The sequence below is a fragment of the Megascapheus bottae genome, chromosome 7 (genome assembly GCF_031878675.1).
Source record: "Megascapheus bottae isolate mThoBot1 chromosome 7, mThoBot2.hap1, whole genome shotgun sequence".
NCBI lineage: Eukaryota > Metazoa > Chordata > Mammalia > Rodentia > Geomyidae > Megascapheus > Megascapheus bottae.
Genome location: NC_143515.1, coordinates 32,837,845 through 32,851,476, shown reverse-complemented (window position 1 = coordinate 32,851,476; position 13,632 = coordinate 32,837,845). Strand labels below are relative to the sequence as shown.

Here is a 13,632-nt window from a genome sequence, read left to right as displayed (position 1 = left end):
CATTCCAGTTTTCTGGTGGTTAATTGGAGATAAGAGTCTCCTCGACTATGGTACCCAGGCTTCTTTGAAACTGTGATCCTCTGATCTCAGCCTCTTCAGTAGCTAGGATTACAGACATGAGCCACCAGCACCTGGCTCTTTTGCTACTTTCAAGACAAAATGTGGAATGCTGGTCTGTGATGTCCCACACCTCATGTCACACATGAACATCCCAAATGAACATCCTATGACTCCATCTTCTTAAAATAGACAATCACTAAGCCATTGGTTTGATTTCTGGAGCTCTTGATGGGAAATGGATGGTTGATACTGCCTTTGTACAACTATTTAAAGATAATAAAAATATACACAAGAATGAAAACAAAGATTGTTTCTATAATAAATGTGTCTTGTGTATATGCCTCTACAGTAGCTGTGGACTCTGCTAACAATCTGAACAGATGGCCTACTCATATGCTGTCTACCCAATACAGAAAACATGCAGAGACTTGGGGAATATCACAGAAGCTGGGCTGGAGATGTAGGCTCGAGAGGTCAGGCCTCATGAGGTTGAGCCAGTTATTACCATGGATAGTACTGATTTACCTAGGCAGGAGTAAAGTCATCTTGACATAGAAATAATCATCACAATTGTAGAAAGGTAACGCTAGTTGGTTTTCTGTGCAATGTTTCTCAGCAACTATAAGTACACAAACCAATAGATTACTATGTAGAGTTTGCAATAGGAGCCTTGCTCCAGAATATGATTGATAGTTTCATGTTAAGTAAAACCAGTTAATTTCAACTAGAATGACATCCTTTTTATCTTGGATTCCATATTCATTCCTTTTCTTCTGACACAAATTGTGGGGACTGGTCTGGCTATCACTGGAAGAAGCACAGAAATGGTGAGATAAAGGGTAAGCCAATTTAGCAGTGACACGGACTAGACACTATGTTGGAAATGAACGATATAACTTCAAGTGGGGAGAAGGCAAACCCGGGGGAGAATGAGGGAGGCGGTAACACTGTTCAAAAGGAAATGTACTCGTTACCTGACTTAAGTAACTGTAACCCCTATGTATATCATCTTTACAATAAAAGCCTTTTAAGTCAGACAGAAGTCTGCCTTCCTCTGTGTATTCCATTTCTTTAGTATTTGCTTCTACTTTTCAAAGTATCAGGGCTATGCAAAAAAGAGACCTGTATCTCTAGGAGTTGACATCTATGAGTATGAGAATGCACAACTCGTGGTGTACTAGGGGCTCATGCCTGTAATCATAGCTACTCAGGAAGACCACAGTTCAAAGCCATCCCAGTTAAGAAAGTCTGTGACAAGACTCTTATGTACAGTTAAGCCACGAGCCAGAAGTGGTACTATGGCTTAAGCAATAGAACACAGCCTTGATCAAAAAAGCTCAAGGCACAGAATCCAGAAAAAAAAATAAACTATAAAAGAATTGGTGGGGGGGGGGAAACCACACGGGTGGGGGGTAGGGAGGAGGGTAATGGGTACCAAGACATGTGAAAGTGTATCAAGGTATGTGAATTAATGCACCTTCTATCTGGCAAATATCATGTAAAATTTTTATTAATTACAATAAAAAATTAAAAAAAAGAATTGCTGGGTGGGGCCTGGAGTTTGGCCTAGTGGTAGAGTGCTTGCCTAGCATGCACGAAGACCTGGGTTCGATTCCTCGGTACCACATATGTAGAAAAGACAGAACTGGTGCTGTGGCTCAAGTGGTAGAGCTCTAGCCTTGAGAAAGCTCAGGCCCTGACTTCAAGCCCCAGGACTGGCCCCCCAAAAAAAGTCCTTGTGAGATTCTTATCTCCAATCAGCCATTCAAAAACTACAAGTAGACTGGAATGTGGCTTAGTGGTACAGTGCTTGCCACACATGCATGAAACCCTGAGTTGGATTCCTCAGTACCATATAAACAGAAATAGCCAAAAGGGGTGCTGTGGCTCAAGTGATAGAGTGCTAGCTTTAAGCAAAAGAAGCCCATGGATGGTGCCCAGACCCTGAGTTCAAGCCAAAGAACTGGCAAACAAAAAAAAGGATTGCTGGGAAAAGATCTTCCTTTTCAAGCCATATATGAAAGTCCTCATATCCAATATACGCAAAGAGCTTAAGAAACCAACCCCTACCAAATCTTATAAAGCAATCACTTAATGGGCAAGAGAGCTAAGTAGAGATTTCTCAGAAGAGGTGAGAATGGCAAAGATACACTTGAGGAAATGCTCATCAACCCTGGCCATAAAGGAAACGCAAATTAAAACAACTCTGAAATTCCATCTCACCCCTGTCAGATTGTCCAACATTGTGAATTTGAACTGCAAATATTGGTGGAAATCTTGGGGGGAAAGTAACTCTTCTACATATTGGTGGGAATGTAAAGCAGTACAACCTCTCTGAACAGCAGTATGGAGGTTCCTCAAAAAAACTAAACACAGACCGTTTTTATTGCTTCGCTATTCATAATAGGCAAGATATAGAGCAACTCAGATGCCCCACAATAGATGAGTGGATCCAAACTATGTGGTACCTATACACAATGGAATTTTACACAGCCATTAGGAAGAATAAAGTAATATCATCTGCAAGGAAATAGAACTAGAACAAACCATGTTAGGTGAGCTAAGCCAAACTCAGAGACACAAATCGTGCATATTCTTTTGGATGTGCAAAAATGAGATCTAAAATGCATTGGGATATAAATTAGAAAGGATTCTAGATAATCACAAACATTGAGAACAAAAGAGGGCACCATTAGGAGAGAAACAAAAATGCAAAGCCCATGTGCCTCTTTTTATTCATATAAAATTCAGAAATGAACTCCAAAAGGTGGAGGGAAGAAACATGCTTTTTCCCCCTTTCTTTTGTTTAGTTTTTAATTTTTGATGATCTGTCTTCTTTACCTTATGTATGGTGTATTCAAGTATACCTCTTCAGAAGGGTTTGGGAGGTGTACAGAACTCAAGGGTAAAATGACAAAAACAGAGCAGTGGAGCCCACTGGACACCAACGAAAGTGAGCTACATAACTTGTGGATAGAGACAAGAGGGACTGGGAGAGCATGAGGGAAGGGAAGATACTGTATAAATGGAAATATACTTATTACCTGACTTGTGTAATTGCAATACCTCTGTATACCACCACTACAATAAGAATAAAGTAAATTAAGTTTTAAAATGAAATAAAAAAGAATGCAAAACCTAATAGGTTTTCCAAGAACCAGTTCCTAAGTGAACAAGAGAAATATAAAGAGGGATCCAAGTCCAACATGGCTAGAACAACCCAGAATAAGGATTTCAGGGGCAAGAAACTAGAAAGCAAGTGCCTTAGATGACATCATCCTCTACAAGGTATCATCAACACTACTCTTCAACTAGGTAAAAGCTCTTTCATTCTGCTTCTACTATTTGAAAATTCAAATGGCTCAACTAAACGGTTTCAGAACAATGAAGTTTTCAATCTCAAAGTCCCTTTCCTTATCCCTCAAACATGTGAACTATATATGCAATATGTAATTATCATATAATATAGAAAGCAAAATAAGCAAATTAAAAATAACTATTAATGAACATTGGTGAGAAACACTGAGGTGATGTCCTCAATATAAGAACGTAGACGAAAGGGGATTTCCTGTCTGTCTTGCAGGACCTCAAGTCACCAAAGATCAAGCATTAGAGAGCTACTAGAGCTCTCCTGCCATTCTCTACCCAAACCCAGCTTCTGGTTCAGATTCTGATGTTGTGATTGGCTACTCCAGGCCTTTCAACTGCCTGAGTAATGACATCATTCTCCCACTGAACCTATCACTACTTGGTAGAATCTTGGGGTTTCCATGGCATCGTCCATGCGTATATTTGGATCATCGCTAGTGACCAGTGTCCAGTGAGCTCCGTACTGGACACACTCTTGCTCTTTAGCTTCAGCTACGCACACATCCTCTAGTGTCATTCTTCATCCCTTGTTTCTCCAGTTGATATTACCCATTGTCTCAGTATGTCAGGTAAGAAGAAAAAGGGATTTAGAGTTTCCATCAGACTCCCCTGCTCCCTAAATTTAATAGTAGAATCAAAACAGCTTCAAGTATTGAATTAGAAATGTTGGGCTGTGATGTTTACTAGGTATATATGACTTAGCCACATGATTTACTTTGTGACAAAAATCTGTGCTTTGTCTGCAACATGAAGAAAATGAATTGTTTATCTTGTGATAGCTTTGTTTTCCAGCACTGTATTTTTTTTGCCCGTCTTGGGCTTGAGCTCAGGGCTTGAGCACTGTCCTTGGACTTTCTCAAGGCTAGCAGTCTACCACTTGAGCCTCAGCACCACTGGAAGTGGTGCTATGTATGTGGGGTACCGAGGAATCGATCCCAGGTCTTCATGCATGCTAGGCAAGCACTCTACTATTAGGCCAAACTCCCGGCCCTCCAGCACTGTATTTTTAATGACATTTATGAATGGAGAATGAAGCTACAGATTTCTTCAGAGAGTCAATTTTAATCAAACTAATGGAGAAGGAAACCTAGTCGTGTTGAAATCCCTATACCAAGATACTTCATTTTTAACAGTATCCTCTAAAAATTAGTTCCACTTTGGTATTTCAAATGTAGTAAAAATTTTTTAATTGGAGAATTTATTAACATTGATTTTTACATCATATTTTAAATGACAAGTTTAACCAACAAGTGTTCCAGGAGGGAATCTCTATTTACAATCACTGGGACTTAGTATTTAGAACTTAATCAAAACTAGGCTAAGGGATTGTATGTCATAGAAACATATTAATTTATGAAATAAAACATTATGTCTCCAGAGTCATAGGTTTTGATGTCTATATAGTTACGTTTATATCAAATGTCGTAAATTTAAGCATAGTGTGTGTTTCCATATTTCTGCTCAGACAAGGTAAAGAGAAAAACAGGAAGAGAGAGGGGATGACGGGACTAGAACGAGGCAGATGATCTAGAAGGAAAGGTTCACCAGGAACTAGAGGTGAAGAAAAGATGAAGAAGGTGATGAGAAATAACACAGAGCCAAAGACATGAAGAGCATGGAGACATTCTCAAGAAAACAGCGGTGGTTTCAATAGAATGTTGAAGAGGATCAAACATTTTTAAATCCACACACAGAAAACCGAGGGCAATCTAACCAGAGCCAGGCAAAATGAAGTTAGTGTTAGCCACATTGATGGACCAAAAGCCAACTAAGGTTAAAACAGAGAATCATTAAAAGCAGTTTCTGAGATGTCACTTTTAGCTGGTTCCTGCTTTAGGTTTGTTATGTGTTTGTTTTTTTTGTCGTTGACTCTGAATACAGATGATGCTTTGAACGAGCCTTTTGTCAATCTGACTAACTTAGGGCCGGCACAGGTGCCAGCCACTCCTTTAGCTTTCTTTGTTTTACTTAGGTTTTTTTTGAAGATATGAAATTTTAGGTCAGGCAAACCTTGAACCATGATCCTACCACCTAGGAAGGACTCTCTTGTACCTTGGGCCACAGTCATGATCTACTAACAGAGGGCTTCTTTGATTGAGATGAGGTGTTCAGTAACCAGCCTAGATGGATCTCAAACCACTGTCCAGCAGACTGTTTCCCAAACAGGATTAGAGAAGGGAGCTACTGAGCCTTGACAGTTTCCAATGTAAACATTTTAGATATGTATTCCAAATTATTTTAAGGAATATTTCTTGAGAGGGATTACACAGAAGGTTCTGTAATATATTTCAACATTACTTTTCATTCTTATATTTAGACTTCATGGAAGTGTGTGTGTGTGTGTGTGTGTGTGTGTGTGTGTGTGTGTGTGTGTGTGTGTTTGTATGAATACCAAGATTTAAACTCCAAGCTTGACACTGTCTCTGAGCTTTTTAGCTTATAGGTAGAGCTCTACAACTCATCAGGTCTCCAATTCCAGGTTTTGATATTTAACCGTTAATAAGAGTCCTACAGACTTTATGGGAAGGACTGGTTTGAAATAATAATTTTCAAACCTCAAGCTCCAGTAGTTAGGATTACAGCCTTGAATCATGAGAGCTGAACATGCATTTTTTAATAAAGTATTCTAATTTGTATCAGAAGCAGGTTTCAACTAAAAGCTGTAATAATGATGATAATGATAGACTTCTAAGTGTTTATTTTACATTTGTATCAATATTTTTCTCAGATTGGTTTTCAAACGTTTATATATATATATTTTTTACTGTTATATAAGGGTTACATGATATTTGCCAGATAGATGGTGCATTAATTCCCATTTCAAACGGTTTTTAAAGATTTTTTGATGCTGCTATTTATACTAAATTGATTTAAATACCCAGCTAGAACAATTAATATCTTTACATTGAGGTATGATATTTAGAGAAATCATTTTGGTTTGTCTTTCTTTGTTCTGATTTTTTCTTTTCTACATTTGTGCTATATTGTCCAATCTGGTATTAATGTCCTGACAAAAGTGATTGTCTGGGACTAGGAGTTTGGCCTACTGGTAGAGTGTTTGCCTCGCATGCACGAAAAAGCCAGGTTCGATTCTTTGGTACCACATACATTGGAAAAAATAAACAAAGTCAGAAGTGGTCCTGAGGCTCAAGTGGTAGAGCTCTAGCCTTGAGAAAGTCCAAGGACAGTGCCGAGGCCCTGAGCTCAAGCCCAGGACAGGCAAAAAAAAAAAAAAGTGATTGTCTAACCACACTATCCCATGTGCTAGGGATACTAGGTCTCCTGCACATTCAAAAATATTGATCTATGTCAATTATGACCATGTATATGGCATGAGGGATGATGTAAAAAAAAAACAAGTTACCTAACTTCCAGGATATAGGGTCAGAAGACAATGATTAATCATTCTCAAAAAGCAACTGGAAATTGAATTGAGAGTGCCATTTATACTACCAAAATTATGAGATACTTAGAATAATTACAAAAGATATGTGTAAGATGTACATGCTGAAAATTACCAAGCTTTGGTGAGAAAATCAAAGGAGCAGTCGAGTAAATGAAGAGTTATCCATGTTCATGAAAAGGAAGATTCACTATTGTCAATCCAGGGAGAAGAATGAGAGATGAGCGATATAAGAACAGATTGGAGTGGTATGCCTTTAAGTGGAGAAAGAAAGCTTTCGCTAAGGAAATTCAACAGCTTCCACAAGCTGAGAAAGACCAGAAAATAGAAATTCTGAGCCTCTGAGCTCTGAAAACTTTCACCGTGTAAACAGGATACAACAGTTACATAGCACATATTAGGCCCTATTGTCCAAAATAGTCCTTTCCAGAATTTTATCTTGAAAGTATAATTTCAAACATTTCACATGCAGAAGTATAAGAATAAAATCTGTATTTAAAAACAGCATGGGGGCTGGGAGTTTGGCCTAGTGGTAGAGTGCTTGCCTAGCATGCATGAAGATGCAGGATCAATTCCTTGGTATCACACACATAGAAAAAAGCTAGAAGTGGTGCTGAGGCTCTAGTAGTAGAGCTCTGGCCTTGAGAAAGTCCAAGGACAGTGCTCAGGCCCTGAGCTCAAGAACAGGACTAGCAAAAACAAAGCGTGACTGCTTGAATATTTACATTTAATGCATTTTTCTGCCTCCACACACATTACACCTATACCAACTTCAGTTCAACTCCCAGAATACAAAACACACACACACACACACACACACACACGTGCACACGCACACACACACACACACACAGGCACACACAGACACACACATATAATTCAAAACCACTTTCTAATCCTGTGATGGTTTTTGTCTGAAATAGATGAGAAAATGTTTGTTTTCACAACATTGCATATGTAATAAGATCACTTTATTTATTGGTAAGTATACTATAATGAATATTTGACATACATCCAAATTAGCTTTAATGTCTTTCTATTTTGTTCCATATCAGTCATGTATAATATGTCACTTACATTCATTATTCAGTATTATTACTGATATCATTGTTTTCAGCATGTATAATATATCATTGATGAGTGACTTGAAGTTCAGAACGTCTCAGTCTTCTTTTTTTTTTGCCAGTCCTGGGCTCGAGCTCAGGGCCTGAGCACTGTCCTTGGACTTTGTCAAGGCTAGAGCTCTACCACTTGAGCCTCAACACCACTTCTAGCTTTTTTCTGTGTATGTGGTACCAAGGAATCGAACCCGGGTCTTCATGCATGCTAGGCAAGCACTTCAACCACTAGGCCAAACTCCTGGCCCCTTCCTTTTCTTCTTTTGTGTGGGTCATGGGTTTTGACAAGGGCCTGGGAGAATCCCTCAGCTCTTCAGCTCAGAGCTACCATCCTACCCTAGAGCCAAGTCCCAGTTCCCGTTTTCTGGAGCTTAATTGGAAATAAGAGTCTCAGGTCTTTTTGTGCTCCAGCTGATTTTGAACCTTAACCCTCAGATCTCAGCCTCCTGAGTAGCTAGGATTACCGGAGTGAGCCACCCAACCCAGCAGAGGGTTTCAGGTTTCCTACAAAAAGTATATTGGGAACTCTGAGGTGGTCATTGTATTCTTTACTTATCTTCTGGTCTGTGTTTTAAGTAAGCACTAAAAATGGCCAGAGATTTCGATAAGGTTACACAATAACAAGAAAAATGCAAACTATTTTCTCAAGACCAACATCCACTGGCTTATAGGAAGTTCAAGTTCTCCTGATTTCTGGGCATTCTTCACCTGCTCACCCTTTGGAACACGGTGCTCATAGTAATTCAAAAGAAGTACTTGAGCCAATCAGGCTGGCCTCTGCCCCTAGGTTTCCTGCTCGTGAATGGGTGATCTAACAAGTACACTGAGGATACCTGAGATTCAAAAGGCTCACATGCTAGGATACAGTTAGGAGTGACTCAGGGAAAGTCAGGACAAGAAGGAGAAGCCTGCTTCTGCCTAGGAAACAGCACAGGAACCACTTGGTGTCTCCTGTTGAACCTCTTTGCAAAGTTCATCAGAAGATTGTGGGTGGCTATTGGAATGAGAGCATTCCCAGTCAGTCACAGCCAGCTTCCAATATGCTGTTCCTCCAAAACAGGGAGAGTTGGGCAACCTTATCCATTTTTTAACCACCCCTTGCTTCTTGCAGACAATTTCCAGCATGCATCTTTACTTGGAGCTGCAAACTCACTACAGCTTCCTCTTCCTGTGGAGAGCGATGCCACTTCTCTAACAGGCAACAGCTGCAACATCTCCACAGTCTCCACCCCAGCCTTCACTTCAGCATGGCCACTGCCATCAACCTCTGGCACCTCTTTGCAGCCACTCACGGGTCTTTGCCAACATTCCAGCACACCCATGCTGTCAGGGGTTACTGGCCAGAACCACATCTCCACTGCCGCCTCCTCCTGTGCCAGTGCTTTTGAATGGGAGTACACAGGACACAATAAAAAGTCCTCTGCACTGGGAGACTTCACAGTGACTCTCATTGACCAGGGCACAGCAGTCCCTTCAATGACTATGACATCTCGATATGCGGATGCAAATGCCATAGTCCCTCTGTATCCATCGCTGTCTGCCAGCCTGGTTCAGGGGACGTTATCTCACATCCCACAACAAGAGAGTAGTAGCTTGTTACTTCCCTGCCAACGAAACAGCCAAATTTACTACTATAACCGAAGCACAGTGGGCCCTCTGTTATCTGGAGAACCTGGTCCCTGCCTGCAATCATATGGCTCTGTGTCCTATACAGGGAGCAGGGTCTTTGCTCCTCAGCCAGAAATCGTGATGATGCTCCAAGAGGTTCAGCCCGCAAATGTCCCACCACCAGTCTCCACTTCTGGAATCTACTACTCTGTGTCTGCTCAACACCACCCAGAAACCAGTGTTCAAGGTAAGCACAGACAACAGAAAGGAACAGGATTAGCAGCACAAAAAGGAGGGGCTGACCTGCATCTGCATAGAGTCTCCACTACTCCACAAATATAGTCTAAATCCTCAGTCTCACCCACCACACTCACAAGGAGACCTCCAATTTCTGCCATGAGGCAGAGGGCCAAGGGTATGGCTCCAGTGGTGGAGCACTGACTGCTTCAAACCTCAGTGCTGCCACTAATTGCACTGGATAATTAAGTAAATACATAAGTGAGGAAATATGGCTGTGCTGCTCTTAGATGCCACCCAAAGCACACTCAGTGAGGCCATGGTCTACATTGTCCTCACAATCCATTCTCCCTAATTAATCCCCTTCTTGTTCGAGTTCTTTGCTTTCATTGGAAAATATGTCAAACATTAGTTTTGATAATAGCAGATAAACTTGCTTTACTGTGTGCAGAGAACCTGCCCAAAGGAAGCAGGTGAGAATATATATTTTGCATATTTCATGGGCAGGAATTCCACCCTGAAGCTGAGCACCACTGAATCATGCCTGTGGCCTAGCTAATCAGGAGCCTGAGAGCTGAGGAACAAATTTCAAAGTCAGCCTGCAAAGTGTTTTCAACATCTCATTGTCAGTTCCCAAATGCAGACAATAGATGCCTAAAAAAAGCGAGAATACATCAGGCCTAAGAAAAAGTCAAGCAGCAAAAGAAAAAAGGCTGAGTTCAAGTCCCAGAAGCATCCAGTGCATGATCACATTCTCTAGCTCTCTATTCTCCCCGTCTCTCCCTCACACACACATGCACATGGGCACACACTCAACGCTCAGAAATGCACTCAAAACATGCTAAACCTGTCCTCCCCTCCCTGACTGCCCCTCACTTGCCGTTCTCTCAGATCAGGGTGAGAATCAACACCTATTTTACTTACAGGACACTGGCAATAATCGACAACTATATAAATAGATGACACTTTATAAAGCTGGTTTTTTTGTTGTTTGAACCCAGAGTCAAGAACACAGTAACGAACTCCTTTACTTCTGACCCATACATGATGTCCAAATCATTTCCTACTTTTAAAACTTCTTTCATTTTTATTTCACTGACAACAATTCTATAGAGGAAAAGGGAAAAGAAATAATGACAATGAATTAGCACAAGTTTTACATAGAGTAGCTATCACGATCTTCCAACTCACGATCCTGTCCATGGTGCTTAAAACTAGCTGCTAGAAACACCTTGCTCAGTGATGACAATGCCCTTAAATCATTGGTGCATAAATGGAGCATCTTACTTACCAGGGACTGATTTCTGCTGTGATTTCTTTACATCAGTAGAAACTTCCATGGCAATGCATACACTTTTCTAGAATCACAACTTTCTAGAATCATAAATTTTGCCAGTCACAAACTGCAGACAACCCAAGTCCTACAAGCATAAATGTTGAAGTCCTTGAGAGAAACATGTGTCACCTGACTTTGGAGACATTCCAATATCAATCCAGTAGTAAACATTCCTAGTACCTTGGTCTTGCCTCCAGCAAATCCAGACACAGAGAATAAGCATTAGGATGAAATTGAAAGCAAGGTTTGAAAGCCTCTGGTTGCCTTTGAGAAACTAATAGAAAGTCAGGATGCTCCACCTGACATTTAGCAGCTGCAGGTCGACATTAACCTTAGGGCCAAGAGAGAAGTCTACATGGAACAAGGCCAATTTGGATACTCTGAGTCTTGAGACAAATGGAATGGAATGTGACAGTGGGTAGCTAACAGATATCACTGTGATGGTCAAGACATTCATTTTAACCAGATTTTCACCTCCTTCACAGATTTTCAGCAATCCAATATTTCTACTATAACCCACATCAAAGATACAGACACCACCAATGAGATTCTGCTGCAGGAAAACTCGGTGGTCACCAAGTATTCCACTGATCAAGTGTCCAAGAACAAGCACGACGCCTTGGAAAGTGTGGATGGAACTCCCGAGGCCAAAGGCCAGCAGCTGCAGCCACGGGGCCTGCTGAAGAAAGAGGAAACTGAGTGTAGCACCCCAGCCAGTGACAAGGCTTCCCTGAACACAGCCCAGCCTCCAAAGCCTGCATCCAGCAGGGTGAGCAAAACAAAGAGCCATGGGCAGAATGAGCCCAAAAGGATCAGGGGAAGCAATCCCAAGAAATGTGAAGAAACCAAGCAGTCAGGGAACAAACTGAAAACAGAAGAGAAGGCAAGCATTCCCAAGATGAAGCACAAGAGAAGCCACCCTGAGCTTAGCCAAGAGACCTTCAAAAGACCTCGAACCAACCTAGGCGTGCAGATGTGGGAGTCAGTGCAGGTTTTTCATGCCCTAGGAAAGAAGAATGAGAAGAAAACTGCAAGCGGCACACGAGACTCTGCTATGAAATCATGGCTGGATATTCCACATGAGGGTAAAGGCCCTAGAAACATTCAAGTCAAGAAAAGGGAAAGGAGTGAAAGCCAGTGTCCATCCCCATCCCAGGATGAGCTGCCTCCCCCTGGCAAGGTCAAGTTGGTTCCTTTGCCTTTTCTAACCCCAGAGAAGCCTCAGGCTCGACCCGTTCCTCATAGGCCACAGTCTCTGGCCTCCAGGAGGCCCACTGTACCATACCCTGCACGGCCTCATCCTACCACGGCTCAACCTACCGCAGTCAGCCTGTCTCAACCAGCTTCTGCCAACACGAGTCTCAGAGGTTCCACCAAAGCATCTCAGCCAAGTGTAACCAATACATACACACAGGGATCGGCCAATGCTCCCCAGCCTAGTGTATCTCAGTCTGCTGTTGCTAGGCCTGAACCCCACTCAACCTCATCCAGCGCTTCTGTCCAGCACAAGCCTGTTTCCACTGCTGGGAACGAGTTCCGTTCACCGCCTAAGCCTCATAACCAGTACCTACTCCAAGATTTCAGCCGCCAACCAATCCCATGGAGGAAACCCGATATTCCTGGCCCTGTAGTATCAAATCCCATCACCAAGGAGCAAAGGCCAGAGCGTGAAGCCATGAAAAGGCGGGCCCAGCAAGAGCGTGAGAATGCTGCCCAATACACTGCTTTGGGGAAACTGCAGTTTTTTGTTCAGAGGCAAAGAGATATGGAAGTGTCTCACTACTATGGCTACACAGTGTAAGAGTTGCTGCGATTGTGGGTACCACATGTTTTCCCATATATATATCTATATAAAAATATATATGTATATATATACAAAGATAAATATGAACATTTATATAGGCATATAGTATATGGATATAAATGCATAGATGTTGGTAGAATAATATTACTACAATATACCCAAAACTTAATAAACCTGAACGATTAAATGTAATGAAATTTAATATATGACTAATAAAGAACCCATTTGAGTTTTATGATATTGCAAAGTTTGGCTACATTTTCGATAGAGTTTGGACTCAAAAGTTAAACTTGAAAGAAGAAATTGGATTGAGGGTGGAGAAAAGTTGCACTTGAATTGTGCATGGGAGGATTAAAGACATCAGAACCAACAGAGTCCAAGAGTAGGAAGAAAAAAGGAAAGGTCATTTTGTCTTTTAGAAGAATCATGGAGCCGTGTTATAAGACTGAATTTCTAAGGTTGGGTTCTAAATACTACTTAGAAAATACTTTTCAAAAATGGGAGAAAACAGCGCCTGGAGCATGAGCAAGTGGTAGAGTGCTTGCCTAGCATGCATGAAGCCCTGAGTTCAATTCCTTGTTACCACATACACTGAAAAAGCCGGAAATCACCCAGTGGCTCAACTGTTAGAATGCTAGCCTTGAGCAAAAGAAGCCCAAGGGCAGTGTTCAGGTGCTGAGATCAAGCTCTAGGAGTG

The 13,632-nt window shown here is 41.4% G+C and overlaps 1 protein-coding gene across 1 annotated transcript; it reads left to right on the top strand.

Moving 5' to 3' along the window:
- The first annotated feature begins 2,970 nt into the window (after positions 1–2,970).
- LOC150060566 (uncharacterized protein C2orf78-like) lies at positions 2,971–12,932 on the top strand. Its single transcript, XM_090337567.1, is given in 5 exon segments — positions 2,971–3,013; positions 3,916–3,942; positions 3,945–3,998; positions 9,062–9,798; positions 11,598–12,932. Coding segments are annotated over 5 exon segments (2,196 nt in total).
- The last annotated feature ends 700 nt before the right edge of the window (positions 12,933–13,632 follow it).